The 18,447-nt window shown below is 42.8% G+C and overlaps 1 protein-coding gene across 1 annotated transcript in view; it reads left to right on the forward strand.

Annotated features, from left to right (window-relative positions):
* The window catches only part of RAB28 (RAB28, member RAS oncogene family), a 96,024-nt gene that overhangs the window by 21,119 nt on the left and 56,458 nt on the right, over positions 1–18,447 (forward strand). The window contains exon 4 of the mRNA XM_065404849.1: positions 10,290–10,419. Coding sequence (XP_065260921.1) covers positions 10,290–10,419 — 130 coding nt within the window. The remainder of the gene's footprint in view (positions 1–10,289; positions 10,420–18,447) is intronic.

The following is an 18,447-nucleotide window of genomic DNA, read 5'->3' on the forward strand; positions in this document are numbered from 1 at the left end:
AGCTCAGCTCAGCTCAGCTCACCGTCACCATATGTCATCTGGGTGCGGGCAGACGTGATACTGCATTGCTACACAGCAGCTAATTGCCTTTTGGCAGTAGACGGTGCAGTATGACTGGTAGCCGTCATCGGCTATCTGGGTGCTGGCAGACGTGGGGCTGCATTGCTATACAGCAGCAGCTCCTTGCCTTTTGGCAGTAGATGGTGTATTACGATTGATATCTGTCATCGTCATATTCCTCAGTGAGTTCGATCAGAGGCACCTGGGCAGACATGTTTTGTCTCCTGGAGACTCAGTCCTGCCGGCAGTCCTATTGAACCGTCTTGACGATGATGGCTAGCAGTCGTAGTACAGCATCTTCTGCCAAGCACCCAGAAGATGCCGATGGCTATCAGTCATGCTGCACCGTCTGCTGCCAGCTTAAGATGTAAAAAATAGATGGACCAGATTTGTTCTGTATTCATTTGCTTCCCCCTCCCTCCATGAAATCAACGGCCTGCTAAACCTAGGGTTTTGAGTTCAATCTTTGGGGGGGGGGCATTCTGTGTGACAGTTGTTTGTGTTTCTCCCTGATGCACAGCCACCTTTGTTGATTTTAATTCCCTGTACCTGTAAGCTATGTCGTCACTCACCCCTCCCTCCCTCCGTCAGACAATAGTTTCGCGCCTTTTTTTCAGCCCAGACGCCATAGCAGTGGGATCATGGAGCCCGCTCAGATCACCGTGGCAATTATGAGCACAATGAACTCCACGCTCATTGTCCTGGAGTATATGCAGAGCCAGAACATGCTAAAGCAAAACCAGGCGAGGAGGCGATTGCAGCGATTGCAGCGCGGCGACGAGAGTGATGAGGAAATTGACATGGACATAGACCTCTCACAAAGTACAGGCCCCAGCAATGTGCAAATCATGGTGTTACTGGGGCAGGTTCATGCCGTGGAACACCGATTCTGGGCCCGGGAAACAAGCACAGACTGGTGGGAGCGCATCGTGTTGCAGGTGTGGGATGATTCCCAGTGGCTGCGAAACTTTCGCATGCGTAAGGGCACTTTCATGGAACTTTGTGACTTGCTTTCCCCTGCCCTGAAGCACCAGAATACCAGGATGAGAGCAGACCTCACAGTTGAGAAGCGAGTAGCGATAGCCCTGTGGAAGCTTGCAACGCCAGACAGCTACCGGTCAGTCGGGAATCAATTTGGAGTGGGCAAATCTACTGTGGGGGCTGCTGTGATCCAAGTAGCCAATGCAATCAAAGACCTGCTGATATTAGGGTGACCAGATGTCCCGATTTTATAGGGACAGTCTCGATTTTTGGGTCTTTTTCTTCTATAGGCTCCTATTACCCCCACCCCTGTCCCGATTTTTCACACTTGCTGTCCGGTCACCCTAGCTGATATCAAGGGTAGTGACTCTGGGAAACGTGCAGGTCATAGTGGATGGCTTTGCTGCAATGGGATTCCCAAACTGTGGTGGGGCGATAGACGGAACCCATATCCCTATCTTGTCACCGGAGCACCAAGCCACCGAGTACATAAACCGCAAGGGGTACTTTTCAATGCTGCTGCAAGCCCTGGTGGATCACAAGGGACGTTTCACTCACATCAACGTGGGATGGCCGGGAAAGGTACATGATGCTCACGTCTTCAGGAACTCTGCTCTGTTTCAAAAGCTGGAGGAAGGGACTTTCTTCCCGGACCAGAAAATAACCGTTGGGGATGTTGAAATGCCTATCGTTGGGGACCCAGCCTACCCCTTAATGCCATGGCTCATGAAGCCGTACACAAGCAGCCTGGACAGTAGTCAGGACCTGTTCAACTATAGGCTGAGCAAGTGCCAAATGGTGATAGAATGTGCATTTGGACGTTTAAAAGCGCGCTGGTGCAGTTTACTGACTCGGATAGACCTCAGCGAAGCCAAAATTCCAATTGTTATTGCTGCTTGCTGTGCACTCCACAATATCTGTGAGAGTAAGGGGGAGACATTTATGGCGGGGTGGGAGGTTGAGGCAAATCGCCTGGCCGCTGATTACGCGCAGCCAGACACCAGGGCAGTTAGAAGAGTACAGCAGGGCGTGGTGCGCATCAGAGAAGCTTTGAAAACCAGTTTTGTGACTGGCCAGGCTACAGTGTGAAACTTCTGTTTGTTTCTCCTGATGAACCCTCCGCCCCCCCCGCCCCCGGTTCACTCTACTTCCCTGTAAACTAACCACCCTCCCCCTCCCCCTCCCCCCTTCGAGCACCGCTTGCAGAGGCAATAAAGTCATTGTTACTTCACATTCATGCATTCTTTATTAATTCATCACACAACTAGGGGGATAACTGCCAAGGTAGCCCAGGAGGGGTGGGGGAGGAGGGAAGGAAAAGGACACACTGCAGTTTAAAACTTTAAAACTTTAACACTTATTGAAGGCCAGCCTTCTGATGCTCGGGCAATCATCTGGGGTGGAGTGACTGGGTGGCCGGAGGCCCCCCCACCGTGTTCTTGGGCGTCTGGGTGAGGAGGCTATGGAACTTGGGGAGGAGGGCTGTTGGTTACACAGGGGCTGTAGCGGCGGTCTCTGCTCCTGCTGCCTTTCCTGCAGCTCAACCATACGCTGGAGCATATCAGTTTGATGCTCCAGCAGCCGGAGCATCGACTCTTGCCTTCTGTCAGCAAGCTGACGCCACCTATCCTCTTCAGCCCGCAACTTGCTCTCTTCAGCCTGCGATTCAGCCCACCACCTCTCCTCTCGTTCATATTGTGCTTTTTTGCACTCTGACATTGACTGCCTCCACGCATTCTGCTGTGCTCTGTCAGCGTGGGAGGACATCTGGAGCTCCGAGAACATATCATCCCGAGTCCGCCGTTTTCTCCTTCTAAACTTCACTAGCCTCTGTGAAGGAGAAACATTTGCAGCTGGTGGAGGAGAAGGGAGAGGTAGTTAAAAAAGACACATTTTAGAGAACAATGGGTACACTCTTTCACGTTAAATTTTGCTGTTCACATTACACAGCACATGTGCTTTTGTTACAAGGTTGCATTTTTCCTCTTATATTGAGGGCCTGCCGGTTTGGTGTGAGAGATCACTCACGCAGTGCCAGGCAACAGATTTTGGCTTGCAGGTAGCCATGGTAAGCCACAGTCTTTTGGCTTTTTTAACCTTCTTAACATGTGGGAATGGTTTCAAACAGTAGCGCCCTCATTTCCCATACCAAGCACCCGTTGGGTTGGCCATTTAAAATGGGTTTGCAATGTAAAAAGAGGGGCTGCAGTTTCCGGGTTAACATGCAGCACAAACCCAACTACCCCCCCCCCACACACACCCAATTCTCTGGGATGATCACTTCACCCCTCCCCCTATCGCGTGGCTAACAGCGGGGAACATTTCTGTTCAGCCGAGCAGGAACGGGCACCTCTGAATGTCCCCTTAATAAAATCACCCCATTTCAACCAGGTGACCGTGAATGATATCACTCTCCTGAGGATAACAAAGAGCGATAAGGAATGGATGTTGTCTGCATGCCAGCAAACACCGGGACCATACGCTGCCATGCTTTGTTATGCAGTGATTCCAGACTACGTGCTACTGGCCTGGCGTGGTAAAGTGTCCTACCATGGCGGACGGGATAAGGCAGCCCTCCCCAGAAACCTTTTGCAAAGGTTTTGGGAGTACATGAAGGAGAGCTTTCTGGAGATGTCCCTGGAGGATTTCCGCTCCATTCCCATACACGTTAACAGACTTTTCCAGTAGCTGTACTGGCCGCAATTGCCAGGGCAAATTAATCATTAATCATTAAACACGCTTGCTTTTAAACCATGTGTAATATTTACAAAGGTACACTCAACAGAGGTCCCTTGTGTGCCCTCAGGATCTGGGAGCACGCCTTGGGTGAGTTCGGGGGTTACTGGTTCCAGGTCCAGGGTGATAAACATATCCTGGCTGTTGGGGAAACCGGTTTCTCCGCTTCCTTGCTGTGAGCTATCTTCATTGTCTTCATCATCATCTTCCTCATACCCCGAACCCGCTTCCCTGTTGCGTGATTCTCCATTGATGGAGTCAAAGCACACGGTTGGGGTAGTGGTGGCTGCACCCCCTAGCATGGCATGCCGCTCCGCGTAGAAGCGGCATGTTTGCGGCTCTGCCCCGGATTTTCTGTTTGCTTTTCTGGCTTTGTGGTAGGCTTGCCTTAGCTCCTTAATTTTCACGTGGCACTGCTGTGCATCCCTGTTATGGCCTCTGTCCTTCATGGCCTTTGAGACTTTTTCTAATATTTTGCCATTTCGTTTACTGCTACGAAGTTCAGCTAGCACTGATTCATCTCCCCATATGGCGAGCAGATCCCGTACCTCCCGTTCTGTCCATGCTGGAGCTCTTTTGCGATCCTGGGACTCCATCATGGTTACCTGTGCTGATGAGCTCTGCGTGGTCACCTGTGCTCTCCACGCTGGGCAAACAGGAAATGAAATTCAAAAGTTTGCGGGGCTTTTCCTGTCTACCTGGTCAGTGCAACTGAGTTGAGAGTGCTGTCCAGAGCGGTCACAATGAAGCACTGTGGGATAGCTCCCGGAGGCCAATAACGTCGAATTCCGTCCACACTACCCCAAATCCGACCCGCAAAGGCCGATTTTAGCGCTAATCCCCTCGTCGGAGGTGGAGTAAAGAAACCGGTTTAAAGGGCCCTTTAAGTCGAAAAAAAGGGCTTCGTCGTGTGGACATGTCCAGGCTTAATTCGATTTAACGCTGCTAAATTCGACCTAAACTCGTAGTGTAGACCAGGCCTACGTCACGTTTTGCAATCAGAGTGGTATTAACCTTGGTGTCTCAGTCTATTTCCAATGTATCTACCTAATTTCCCATGTACTTTTAGCTGAAAAAGTTTTGTAATTTACTTCCCCTCCTAAAACTGTTGTTTTGGTGTTGCTAGCCCAGAATGATGTGGTTGCTGCATTGCACCTCAGAGGTGACTGAATTTCGTGGTGGCTGAAATGATTCTAGCAGACAGTAAAGAGCTTTGGGATCTTTCTGAATGAAAGGTGCTAAGTTAATATTATTTAAGCGGCCAGGTTGAGGCACCCTTTAAAAGCTAACTTAGATTTTTGTTTAATGTATTATTGTGATAATTATCACTATAAGGAACTTTTATGTACCTATGTTAACAATGGGAAAATTTATTAAGAGATTTACAAAAGAAGATGCAAGTAGATAAAGGTTATTAGCTTAGATTGATTGGCTGCTTTTTGTACTTTTGTGAACTATGTAGTTTGCATCTAGTCCCTAGTGAGAATGTGGCCACATCACAGAATTGTCAATCTTGGCAACCTTTTTGTCAGTCTCTCCAGAGAAGCTGATGATTAATAGGCACAGACAGTGAACTACCTTCTTACCTGTAAGCATGGATGCTCTCTGCATGTTTGTAGGGGGAAGTTGCCACTTATTGAGCTATGTCTGTTCTGTGGCTAGAGGATTTCATTGTCTATTACTTTTAATCTGAGGCTTTTCATGAGCATTAAATTAAATTTAATAATTTCAAATTAAAATTTAATCAGCTCTTTCATAATCATATCATTTGGATAGGGCTATAATTTGATAAACATTGAGAATAAAAATATTTAAACTATAGAAGTACTGGATTAGCATTTTCTTTAATCTTTTAAATATACTCTGTTGTAAATATTAGGGGGTAGCCGTGTTAGTCTGTATCCACAAAAACAACTAGGAGTCCGGTGGCACATTAAAGACTAACAGATTTATTTGGGCATAAGCTTTCGTGGGTAAAAAACCACTTCTTCAGATGCCCTTCTCTTCATGTGTCATTATATAATGCCTGCATCTGTAATTTTCACTCCATGCATCTGAAGAAGTGTTTTTTTTACCCACGAAAGCTTATGCCCAAATAAATCTGTTGGTCTTGAAGGTGCCACCGGACTCCTTGTTGTTGTAAATATTGAAACTTCTTAAATGTTGGTTTTTCTAGTGTCAAATTATGTATCATTCTATTTAATACTGTTACGAAACATTTAGAATTGCAGTTCTACCATTTATGCTGTAAATATGTTTTAGACCAACTCCCATCTCTGAGCTGTATAACTGCAGACCCTATCCATATCTCTAGTGTAAAGTATCCTTCAGTGTTGGCATTTGCTACTTCATAAATTAGCTTGTTAATAGAATAAGAGTAGTGCGGACCATACCTTCTCTAGAGACCAGCAAATCATTTCTGCAGTACACTCGGCTTCCAGTGGACTATTTTTGCAAATATTCTACAATTCAGAAACAAAAAGCACTCACATGTACAGTAAGGTAGGCATAATGTCTCCATTGCCAGAATGTTGTTATGCAAGCAGGGAATATGTGCTGGAGAGTAGAGAATTAACATAGTGTTCACATTGTGGTATCCTCCGTCGGTTCTCAAACATTTTTCTTTTTCATGGTGGGGCAATGTGCTACTTCTGTGTTACCAGGCTAATTTTAATTGTTTTTCTTTCTAATTTTTTATCCATTAAAAATGCCTCTTTTCTAAGTAAAAATAACAGGAGTACTTGTGGCACCTTAGAGACTAACAAATTTATTAGAGCATAAGCTTTCGTGGGCTACAACCCACTTCTTCGGATGCATCCGAAGAAGTGGGTTGTAGCCCACGAAAGCTTATGCTCTAATAAATTTGTTAGTCTCTAAGGTGCCACAAGTACTCCTGTTATTTTTGCGGATACAGACTAACACGGCTGCTACTCTGAAACCTGTCTTTTCTAAGTGTATTTCATGTGCATGTTGGGGAAATAACAATGATTGAATTTTATATCTGTTCTCTCTGTACTTAAAGGATTGTAAGTTTGGGGAGGATACACTGTATTTTTTCAGAGAAAATGAAGGTTGAATCTCTGCTTTCAGTAGAAAATAGAACTAAATCTTAAATATGAAGTTGTGACCAGAACCTTCATAATTGAGAATAAGTCATTGGTAGAGTATTTTACATTATCTTTTTGTTGGCGCCAAAAATAAGATTACAGATTAGTGTTTAGTGTAAAGGCCATAAAAGCAGTCTGTCATTGTCTTTTTATTGCATCCCTGCCAGCCCACCTCTCAAATAATAGAGTTTCACTGATATAAAACTTGGGTAACCCATTGTGGAAGCAGGCCCAATGCTGTCTTCAAATTCCGGATATCAATTTGTGGTTATCCTGAGTTGCAATCAAAGTAAGCCCCAAGAGATGATCTGTCAATCCTATATAATTTCCATGAGTTCAGACATCAGCATCTGCTTCTGTTGTTTAATTAAGAAGAGGGTGGGGGACCGGGTATACTGAGAGTGATCTCCTAGTTCATGCATACGGGGTAACCTGGAAAAAAGTCTAGAGATTGGATTGGGAGAAAGAGAAACAGCAGGGAGAGGTCGGTATTGTCAGAGGTGTGTGCGCGCGCTTTCACCGGCGGGCGGGCAGGCAGGCAGGCCGGCCATGGCAGAATTGTGCAGGACCTTAGGAGCAAGTACCAAGAGTTTAAACTTGTTGTGTGGGACAATCATTGAAAGGATTCAAAGAGAGGGAATGATTGAGGAAAGTACATCATTTTTAAGGCAGTGTTGGAGATGGCCTGGGAGGTGATAGTAAGGACATTGGGGAGCTACAGTTGCTAAAACTCACTTCAAGAGTATCTTCCATGAAACCTCTGTGGTGGGATTCCTTTACTCCTAAGGGGGAGCAGGGGCTAATGCTTGGCTTTAAGCCCTGAAGCAGCACAATGATGGTCTGAAGAGATACCGGAAACAGCCAGCCCATCATGATAGGTATAAACATTTAAAAAATATGTTACTCTGCATTAATTTTATTTTACATGCTGCTGTTGCCCAAGTGTCTTCTGAACTCTGGAGCTATCTGAGATAGGGACGGTCATGCTTTTCTACTAAATGGGGAAGAGGGCAATACTGGAGGTGGAAGGAGCATGCCACATGCTCCTCCTCATTTTCTGTTTTCCATCAAGCTCACTCCTATTCTCCTTACTTAAACAATCCCTACACTTGTGCTCCCCTTTTCCCATTCCCATTAGACATAGCACAACACTGTGTCTTGCTCACAACAAAGCTTATACTAGTAAAACAAAAATTGGGACACAGTGCAGTTTTTGTTGTTTTAAAAATAACCAATAACTTTATTGGCATCCCAACTGTCGGTAGCTGTGATAATAGTGTTAAGCTTTCTGCCCTTACTGAAGTGCTGCCTTATTGCCCAAGTCAAGATGGAATAAAGGTGGGTCTTTGCCAAGGGGGTCTATCTTTTGATTTCAAGACCTTATCTTTCTCCTTTATTTTCTGCCTCTCTGTTTTTATAACAGCCACAAATTGCTCAAAAATCCATTTGTGTAGAATAGCCACTTTGTTAGTAGGCAATCTGCATCTATTACATTCTCTTTGGTAGTTGATGGCACATCTCCAGTTCACAATTATCTTTATTTTGAGTTTCCATGTGAACACCTTCAGTGCCCACAGTCAACTGTTACCTTGATTGACCTGTTAATGAGTATGCTTTTTTGAGGGCAAGGCTTGTCCCAATCCCAGTCTCTTTGTACCCCCTTGCGTCCCGTCCCTCCCCCAGTCCTACTGTATGACTGATGTTCAAAGTTAGGAAAGTAACTTTACTATATACCTGCTACTTCCCTCCTGCATATTTTCAGATTGCAATATTTCAGAAGGATGGGTAGAGTAGGAGTAAGGAGATCAGTAAGTGGGAGGGATGGAGTCAAGGGGCAGGTGATGGAAGAGTTGGAAGGGAACAGTTGGTGCAAGACATTAGATTTAATGAATGAGATAAAAGAGGAAAGGGTGTTGTGTGGGGAAGAGGGTGAAAGGGAGGTCATGCTAGTTCTTGTCACTCTCCTTGAAGAAGCTGATGATACTGTGCAGAGAGGGAGGAATCAAAGTTTTGCAAGGAAGTTGCAAAACTTAGTAAAATAGTAAAACCGTTTTGCAAGGAAGTTGGTGGTACATAAGGAGAAAAGCATGGGTTTGCAGTAGAGGAATGCTACATCGTCTTTGTGGTTTTCTTTAGAGGTATATAGAAGGATGGGAACAGGAGCAGCAGAAACAGATTCTGGATGTGAGCCTGGGCTATGGGATATTGAATTGGATGGAACAGTGGGAGAGAAGGACAAAGGAGTCAATAATTGAGAAGAGAATGATGGTGAGAGCTGACCATGGAATCCATGGAGGAAAAAAGAAGAGACGGGGTAGGCTAAAGACTGCAGGGAAGTCAGGATGTCAAAGGACTTTCGCTAAAATAATGGACTTTATGGGACACCTGATTAATATCTGTCTCTCTTGAATATTTCTCACCTGTCTTCACTACCCGCCGGATCGGCGGGTAGCAATCGATCTATCGGGGATTGACTTATCGCGTCTAGTGAAGACGCGATAAAATCGATCCCTGATCGCTCTGCCGTCGACTCCAGAAATCCACCGCAGCAAGAGGCGGAAGCGGAGTCGACGGCGGAGCGGCAGCGGTCGACTCGCCGCCGTCCTCACAGCCAGGTAAGTCGACCTAAAATACACAACTTCAGCTACGCTATTCACGTAGCTGAAGTTGCGTATCTTAGGTCGAACCTCCCCCACCCCCCCGCGTAGTGTAGACCTAGCCTCACTTAGGACATGACCTAAAGTCCATTGAAGTCAAAGCGAGTCTCTCCATTGACCTATGCCGAACTTTTGATCAGGCCCTTAGAGTTTTGTTAAAAGCCTGCTAATACTTGTCTTCTACAACAGTGAAGGAATGGAGCTGGCTTTTGGCCCCAGCTGGGAGAATAGAAGCAGCAGACAGGCAATAAGAAATATGTGATTCACAATTAAAAAAAAAAATCAAATCTGGAAAACCTGTGGTGAAAACTAGATAAGTAGCAGCCCTTTTATAACTTAGTTTTTACAATATTAACTTTCATTTTGAAAAGCTTTTGAGGTTTTTAAAAGAAATGTAAGTGTCAGACAGTGACATTCTACTATGAGTAATATATTGTTTGCTGTTTTTCTTTGCTAAATTTCCATTGTGTTTCACTAGCTGTGGTACAATTAATATCTGAGTAATAAAGTCTGTGTACTGCTTTGTGTCTGTTATCTCATAAAGTATTTATTTAGTGGAGTTGCTTGAATTCTAACTGTTCAGTTTGGATTACAATAATAATAATTAATAATAAAACATTTATAATTAGTGGCATCTCAGCTTTTGAAGAATCTTAAAAAATAAACTTAATATGAATTTAATAGTAATTTATTGCAATGAATAACTTTTGTCAATGTATAATGTTTCAAATATATCTTTTCTCCTTAGGGTGTCCTTTTGGTATATGACATCACCAATTACCAGAGCTTTGAAAATTTAGAAGACTGGTATAATATGGTAAAGAAAGCAAATGAAGAATCAGAAATTCAGCCACTTGTGGCCTTGGTAGGCAATAAAAGTAAGTTATTAATGCATAAATACCAGTTAATTGAAGTACTTTGGCTGTTTGTTTAATATCGAGAAATACCATAAGACACATCTTTAGTTACAATGGAACATGGGTTTCATGTGTTTGGTCTTCCTAAATTCTGTATTGTAACAGTGACTATTTTTCTTTGCTAGGTGGAAATCAGTTAATAAAATAATCTGCTTCCATAATTTAAAAGCGTGGAATTAAGCTTTAAGCATAAAATGAGAGATTTTTTTTGGAAGCATTTTTATTTTCTTGCATACCATCTATAATTTAGAGGTGGATTATTCTCCATAGTTCTGTTGGTATTTTTCTATTGCCGTAACCCCCTTTTTGATCATCAGAACATAGTTTGATACTTTTCTTACTCCTAATCATCAAAACCCTTCTTAAGAAATTATTTCCCATTCATAAAAACACCAGCTGGATCCTAATTTTCCCCTGGTTTTAACCAGTCCTTCAGAGACTCCCTGATTAGCAAATCACAGGGCTTGATCCCACTTCTCGTAATCTTTTTACCATTAACTTCAGTAGGAACAGGATATGCCAAGTTTAAAAAAAAAAAAAAAAGCGCCGGGCAATGGAAAAGTTCTAATAATCTTTAGTAATGGACATATATTTGTTTAAATAACACAAAGGGTAAAACAGATTTTTGTGTCTTTCTCAAATAATTCATGTTCATGTCAAGACCAAACCTGATACATTTCATCCAGAAAGATAATTTTTTGAAACTGTTACAAGCTACTATTCCCAGCCCTTAACTCTAGAGTTGCAACCGCAATGCTGTAACTATTTCTGATGTTCATTATGAAAGACTACTTTTGTTTTTCTGGGAAGAACACAGAGCAACACTTAGTTACAATATATAAATAGCACTTCTGAAAGTATAACATAGACTCTGTTGTACCATAGCACACCAGAGCCAATAATACAGATTCTGTTGAAATCCAAATGAAAAATATTTTTCATTGATTTATATTCTACCTAAAAATTGGACTTCCTACCTGGAGTTGTGCAAAGCTTGTAAAGTATTTACAAGAGGATACACATAAGTAATGTTGTTTTGCTGGAATGACACCATCATAGACAGAAAATCAGACATTGATTTTCAATTTCAGTTAGAGGAGAGAACTGTATCTCTGTTATATAACTTGAGTCAAATTCTTTTCTTAGTTATGTACATGAAACCTCATTAAACTAGTGGAACTCACTGAGTACAACTGAAAGTAGAATGTGGTTTTATGGGTCTGTATGAATTTTTGAATAGCAGAATGACATGGACCAAGAATAGGGCCTGTAGTTCATAAAGGCTGAAGGCGTGGGGTACCTCTTATCTGTTTTGGAGAGCCTCTAACATGTATCCGTTCTGTGGCCAGCTGGATATGAAAATAAAGCAAAATATAAGTTTCTTGTGATACTAAAGAATGTATAGTGCTGTTATGGAAATCTCTAGATGTATGGCATCTCTCCAGAGGAAGGGAGCAAGGAATGCTACATAGATTAGTAATTATTTTATATCCAAGTGCCTTATTGGTCTTAAAGCATGGCAAGAATGAAGCATTTAGAAATTCATTACCTTTCCAAACTTTACAACAGGAAGAGAAAATCAAAGAAGGATTCTATCTCAGTATGTCTTCAGTACTTTACTGTATTCATGCTCCTCTTGCGACACAAGCAGGCAGATAATAAGATCAGGGCTCACAGGAGAAGCATGGTTTTGATCCCTATGCATCACAGGGGTTAAAGCTAACACCACTGATGACTGCCAAGTGCGTCTAAATAAATGCATTCCATTCAGAATGGCTCAGCTTCTGCAGTCAGTAGATGATGATAGGATACCGTGTTGGGAGCTGCAACCTATTTGGAACATACAGAGTCATAGATTTAAAGACCCGAAGGGAGCATTATGATCATCTAGTCGAACCTCCTGCATAACACAGGGCAAATAATCTCATCCAATAATTTCTATTTCAAGACCATAATTTATGTTTGAGCTACAGCATATCTTTTTAGATGTATTGACTGAAAGACCGCGAGTGGTGGAGAATCCACCATATTCCTTGGTAAATTGCTGCAATGACTAATTATTCTCATCAGAAGAAAACTGCAAAAAAAATGCTGAGCACCAAGCAGTTCCCATTCAAGTCAATACTTTTGAAAATCAGGCCAGTATTTAGGTGACTAAATATTGACTTAAGAGCCTAACTTTCCAAAATGTGTGGTTAAAGTCTTGGCATATATTTAAAGGTGATGGTGTCCCTTTTAAGTATCTTAATGTTACTTTGCTTTAAACTCCCATTTGTCATATTATTCCACATATTGATACCACCTGTGAAGGAACAGGAACATTTCTTGATGTCAGTTAATCTACTTGTGAAAGTGTTTAACTGAAGTGGGGAAATAATTCTCATTTAGATAATATTTTAAGAAGGGGGAAAAGGTGATATCTTAAGTCTACATTTCCCTCCTTCACTTTGAACTATATACACACATGCATTACAGTATTTGAAAATAACCTTTCCAAATAAATGCTGTTTTCAAATGGTGGAAGTTATCATCAAGTAGTGTAGAACATTAATGTAGTTGTGTACTGGAAGTATCATAAGAAGATGCAAGGCATAGAAGAACACAGTTAGAAAAAAATAACTCTTTACTAACCAATATGCTAAGAAATTCTCCTTTCTCTGTACTACTAAATGATTTAGAAGTGAACATGTTGGTAAAAGTCATCTTTTGGAATGACAAGGTGGGTGAGGTAATATCTTCTATTGGACCAACTTCTGTTGCTGAGAGAGACAAGCTTTTGAGTCTAACAGAGCTCTTCTTCAGGTCTGGGAAAGGTACTCAGAACCTCACAGCTAAATGCAGGATGGAACAGATTGTTCAGCATAAGTAGGTAGCACATATTCTAAGGGACCATTCAAGGTAGAGTGGCCCATTAACATCTCTGCAGTTTTAGGACAAAAACGGGGGTTAGTGGATTACAGATTGTTGTAATGAACCATAAATCCAGTGTGTCTGTTCAGTCCATGATTTTTGGTATCTAGCAGAATTATTCCATTATGAATGTAAGTTCCCACGCTTGTCTTTTGAAAGTGTACACATTTCCTTTGAGGATGAGGACTGATGGTCGGATATAGAGTGATCGCTCTGTTCACCGCTAACCACCTAACCACAGGAGATATAGGGTTAGGGTGACCATATTTCCCAAAGGGAAATGGGACACCACATGGGGCTAGCCCGAGCCTTTACTCCCCACGCAGGGCTGGCCCAAGCAGCTCACCCACCCCCGCTCCTCCCTGCACGAGGCTGGGGCTGCCCTGCCCCATTCTCCCCATGCAAGGCTGGGGCTGGCATCGCTGCTCTCCCAAACCCTGCCTGCCACCTGCCCAAGCCCTGCCCCCTCTGTGTGGGGGTGCCATTGCTGCTACCCCCCCATGTTCCTTCACACCCCACTTTTTTGACTTGATCAGTTGCCAAGTGTAAATAGGACAAATGCCCATTTTTAACAAAAAAGTTGGGACGGCCAGGACAGGGCTTAAAAAAAGGGACTGTCTCGGCCAAAATGGGATGTATGGTCACCCTATATAGGGTGTTTTTGTCTCTTATCATTTTCCTGTGTGAGTTCATTTGAGAGTGTAGTGATTGTCTGGTTTCACCCACATAATTGCTATTGGGGCATCTAATGCACTATGCTCTCATATGAACTCTCACAGGAAAATGATAAAAGACAAAAACACCCTTAAAATATGTGCTAACTACTTCTACTAAACAAATCTGTTCTATCTTGCATTTAGCTGTGACACTCAGAGTACCTTTCCAAGACCTGAAGAAGAGCTCTGTGTGGCTCAAATGCTTGTTTCTCTCTCCAACAGAAGTTGGTCCAATAAAAGATATTCCCGCACTCATCTTGTCTCTCTAATATCCCGGAACAGACATGGCTACGACTATATCTTTTGGAATGGACAGAAAAGGCAGATGAAACTTTTGTATCAATTGGCTTTCATCCCCAGTTCCTTATAACAAGGTCTATTAGTACTTTGTTACCCTTACTTTCAATGACTTTTATTACTTGTCTCAGATACTTTTCACTCTGTTCTCTGTAGCAGCCAATTGTAGTTGTGTAAGTGGAGATATCATCCAAATTCATAATCATGACCACTGTGTATCAAGCTTGTGGGGCCCTTCATTGAGATAAGACATCAAAAAATAAACAGTGATGATTGCTAATTCCATGAATGATCAGAGTTTCCATGGATATATAACATCACCAGGGATCCTAGTTTTCCATGATTAAAATTCCCCAAATTCTCTGATTAAAAAACCCATAAAATTTTTTTTCCCCACAATTAAAATGAAACGCTGAACTTTAGTTTCCCTAGCCAGAGGTATCAGCTGAACACAATGTTTTATTGATACACTGGAACCCCGTTTATCCAATCTAAATGGAACCGGGGCCACGTTGGTTAATCAAAAATTCAGATAATCCGGAGAGCTTCAGCCCCATGCGGCAGGACTCAGCTGTGTGTGGTGGAGCTCGGGCTTCAGCTGACAGCCCCAGCTTGGTTAATACAAAGAGACGGATAATGGAAACTCAGATAAATGGGGTTCTACTGTATATGTTTTTATTTTTTTCACAAAATGTAAAAACTAAAGATTCTCTATAAAAATGCAAATTCTGCATTTTTCCATAGCAAACGGATTTATTGGATTCCTAAATATCAGTCATCACAAAATAACGAAGGACATACTGGAGGACTAGATGAGATATGATATCCTGCCTGTACACATCAGGCATTCTATAAATTGGTGCAGTTTTGAATGCACTGTTGCTACATTAAGTGTTACAAATATGATTTTAATTTCAACTCATTTTAAATGTTTTTTTACTTCTCTAAAGACCAAATTTTCAAGTGTGGATGTTTGAATTTTGCCAGCAAAACCTGCGTTTTTGTGTAAAATCCAGGTATGTTAAGAGCATGATACTTAGAATCTTGATCTAGCAAAGCACTTAAACAAGTAGTCAGTGGAATTACTCTTGTTCATAACATTAGGCATGTATTTTCTGTTTCTTTCTTCTAGCCTTTTATGGCTTCTTTGGTCAATATCCATAAAACTACTACTTGAGGACAAATGTATTTGGTTGCCATCTTCCAACTACCTGTCTTATAAAGTGGTGTTTTTTCTCATCTGCTTTTCAGTTAGCTTTTGGAGATTATTCCAATAATGTTTGTTTCTCCATTTCTCCCTTGCAGTAGTGAAATTATGAAGACTGCCAGTGGTGCAAGTAGAAATAATTTCTTGCCATTAGGCTGCGAGGGACACAAAGGAGGGGGGGGGGCATGTGACTCTTTCCCGTCCAGGGCCCCCTTGCTCTCCTGTCCCCTCCCCATAATCCACATCCATCCTACGTTACCTGGGAGGGGGGTTCTGTCCGCCTACAGCTGCGCCGAAGACTTCTGCTGTACATACCGCAGGCAAGGGAGGACTCAGGAGATGCAGCTGCATGGAAAGGCTGGGGGCTGGGCTGGGGGTGGTACAGCCGCGCCGAAGGAGCTGCCGGGGTGGGGCCGCTAGGTGGCCTTTCTTTCACTTTTTCACTGCTGCGGTTCCTGGAAGAGCCCTGAACCGCATGGCTATCCCAGGAACTGCAGCGGCAAAAAGAACAGAACGTGCAGCTCCTCTGGCAGGGCTGCTGTACAGATCCCATGCAGGAGGACTCAGAAGACACAGCTGCGTGAAAGGACAGGGAGCGAGATCCTCCTGTGTCTTTCCGGTATGCCGTACCAGCTATAAATACCTTACTGGTACGGCGTACTCTACCACTGTACTTGCACCACTGAAGGCCGCCATTTAGACACTATTTCCACAGTGGTTATTCTGCATGTTTAATTGCAGTTCCATTAATTAGAAGTTTTCTTTGTGACTTCTAGTGATGCTGAATCCAGCATTTGAACATTTGGACAGAAAGCCTTAATTTGGCCTGCCTCATAATTCTTAAGCACTTAGGAACTGCATGCACCTGCATTGTTGCGTTTCTGTAATGACACATTTGATGTTTTGGGTATGTTGACAAAGTTACAATATACATCTCTCTCTTTCATTTGTAAAAAGAAACTTAATTATTCAGCTGTTCTGCAGGGTAGAAAATGGGAAGAAACCCAGTGTTCCATCCACCGAATACTGATAACGGAATCCATACTGAGGATTTACCTGGAGCTGTAAAGAACTGCTTGTATCTGGCTTTCTTTTTAGGAGTAGTTATGAATGTGTATGTGGTGTTTGTGGTGTTTTTTTTATATAACAGTTGCAACAAGGTTGTTTACATTGCTGACATTTTTCATCCAAACACCTCTGGCATGTTTTGCAGATTGGCTTCACAAATGACATGCACTGCATTCAGCAGCATGTGTGTTAAGCTTTTTCTCCTGTGGCGCTTACTTACGTATGCACATTTGTCTGTCGTGGACACAAACACCTTTGTGTAAGGAATATCTGACTCAGTAGTATTTGCAGCATTGCTTTGGAAGCAGTTTTATCATATGTGGCTTCCATCATTAGACATCCTCAATATTAACATCTTTGAAATCATAATATTAAGTAGTAGTTACTTTAACACAGAAAACTGCCAAAAACTGCTTAGGTAACTTTATTGTTTGTTTTACATCAGTAACCTGCTAGTCAAAGACTTTAGGTAGACATTCAGAACCCAACCACTGAGATGTTGGTGTGAACCCCCTTCCCCAATAGAAGTTTGTTTTGTCTCCAGGTGGGGATGCAGAATTGTGTTATTCAGAGCACTAAATACCATATTAATTAATGTTTTCATCAAATTTAAAAGAGCTACTTTTTCTGTTTGGCATAATCACAATATGATAACTTTCATAGTCTTGTGGTTTTTTCCCCATAGAGCAGGTTGCAGAACTTTTCAATACAGTACAGTATTATTAGTTGACAGTCACATGAGCTTTTCTTGTATAACTATCTGGAATATCTCTGCTTTATACTGCAGAGATCAAAATTAGGTAGAAAAGATTTCATTAAAAATTCACTTTAGCCCCTTGAAATATGTTCCCTTTATAGTTAGTTTCTTTAAAGTCTCTCAGGCTTGTCTTCAGAAGCAGATCCTCTAGGCAAGCAGGGTAACCTGACCTTGCTTAACTTCCAGAGGATTAAACCATTCAGGAGTATGAGAAACTGAAGAAACCCCAAAATTTAAGAGACACTCCCTGCCTTCCTCGTCCCTCTCCTTCTGCTTTCACCAACCTTACTTTGAGAGAACTATACTATTTGTTAATTTAGTACTGGCTTTCTTAGGTGTGTTGGGATGAGTTGAGGTTCTTTAAGTTTTTCATGTTTTTTTTCATCTTCTTGCTTCTGGAGTATTTATCTCTTCTCTGGGCAGCAGGAAAGAAGGAACTTGCCCTGTAGATTAGATCGTTAGGAGCAGGAGACAGAAAAAAACACAAGAATTTAGGGGAACCATCCTTCTATGAGAAAACAGTACTGTTCTCTTCAGGATATATGGTCTCTTTTTTCCTAGTCTTCTGTTATGGTGGGTTTTTTTTCCCTCCATCCTCTCTTCTTCCTTTACTTTCTCACATCATATCTCAGTGGTCTCGTTAGGCTCAGTTTGAAGGCATGTCTACAAACTTAAGTCGACCTATGTTAGGTTGTCTTATAGCCACCTCAGTAATTACTGCAGTGGTTCATGTCCACACTACCCTCCTTCTGGCGGTGGTGAGTGTTCTCCTCAGGAGTGCTTCCAGTGACTTGAGAGGCAGTGTGAGGAGCTGAGAGCCTGGGCTCTCAGCTCCCCGCCTAAAGACCAGCTGCCCCCCTGGTTAGAACACAGCAGCTGCCTGGGCTCCCAGCGCGGAGTTCTGTGCCTGGAGCCTGGGTGCAGGCAGGTTCCCAGCAGGGAGTGGGGAGCTGGGCACCTCAGTGCAGCTGGGCGCGGGGAGCTCGGGAAGCAGCATGGCTGGGAGAAGGGAACCTGGACCCCGGGGGTAGCCT

The sequence above is a fragment of the Emys orbicularis genome, chromosome 5 (assembly GCF_028017835.1).
Source record: "Emys orbicularis isolate rEmyOrb1 chromosome 5, rEmyOrb1.hap1, whole genome shotgun sequence".
Classification (NCBI taxonomy): domain Eukaryota; kingdom Metazoa; phylum Chordata; order Testudines; family Emydidae; genus Emys; species Emys orbicularis.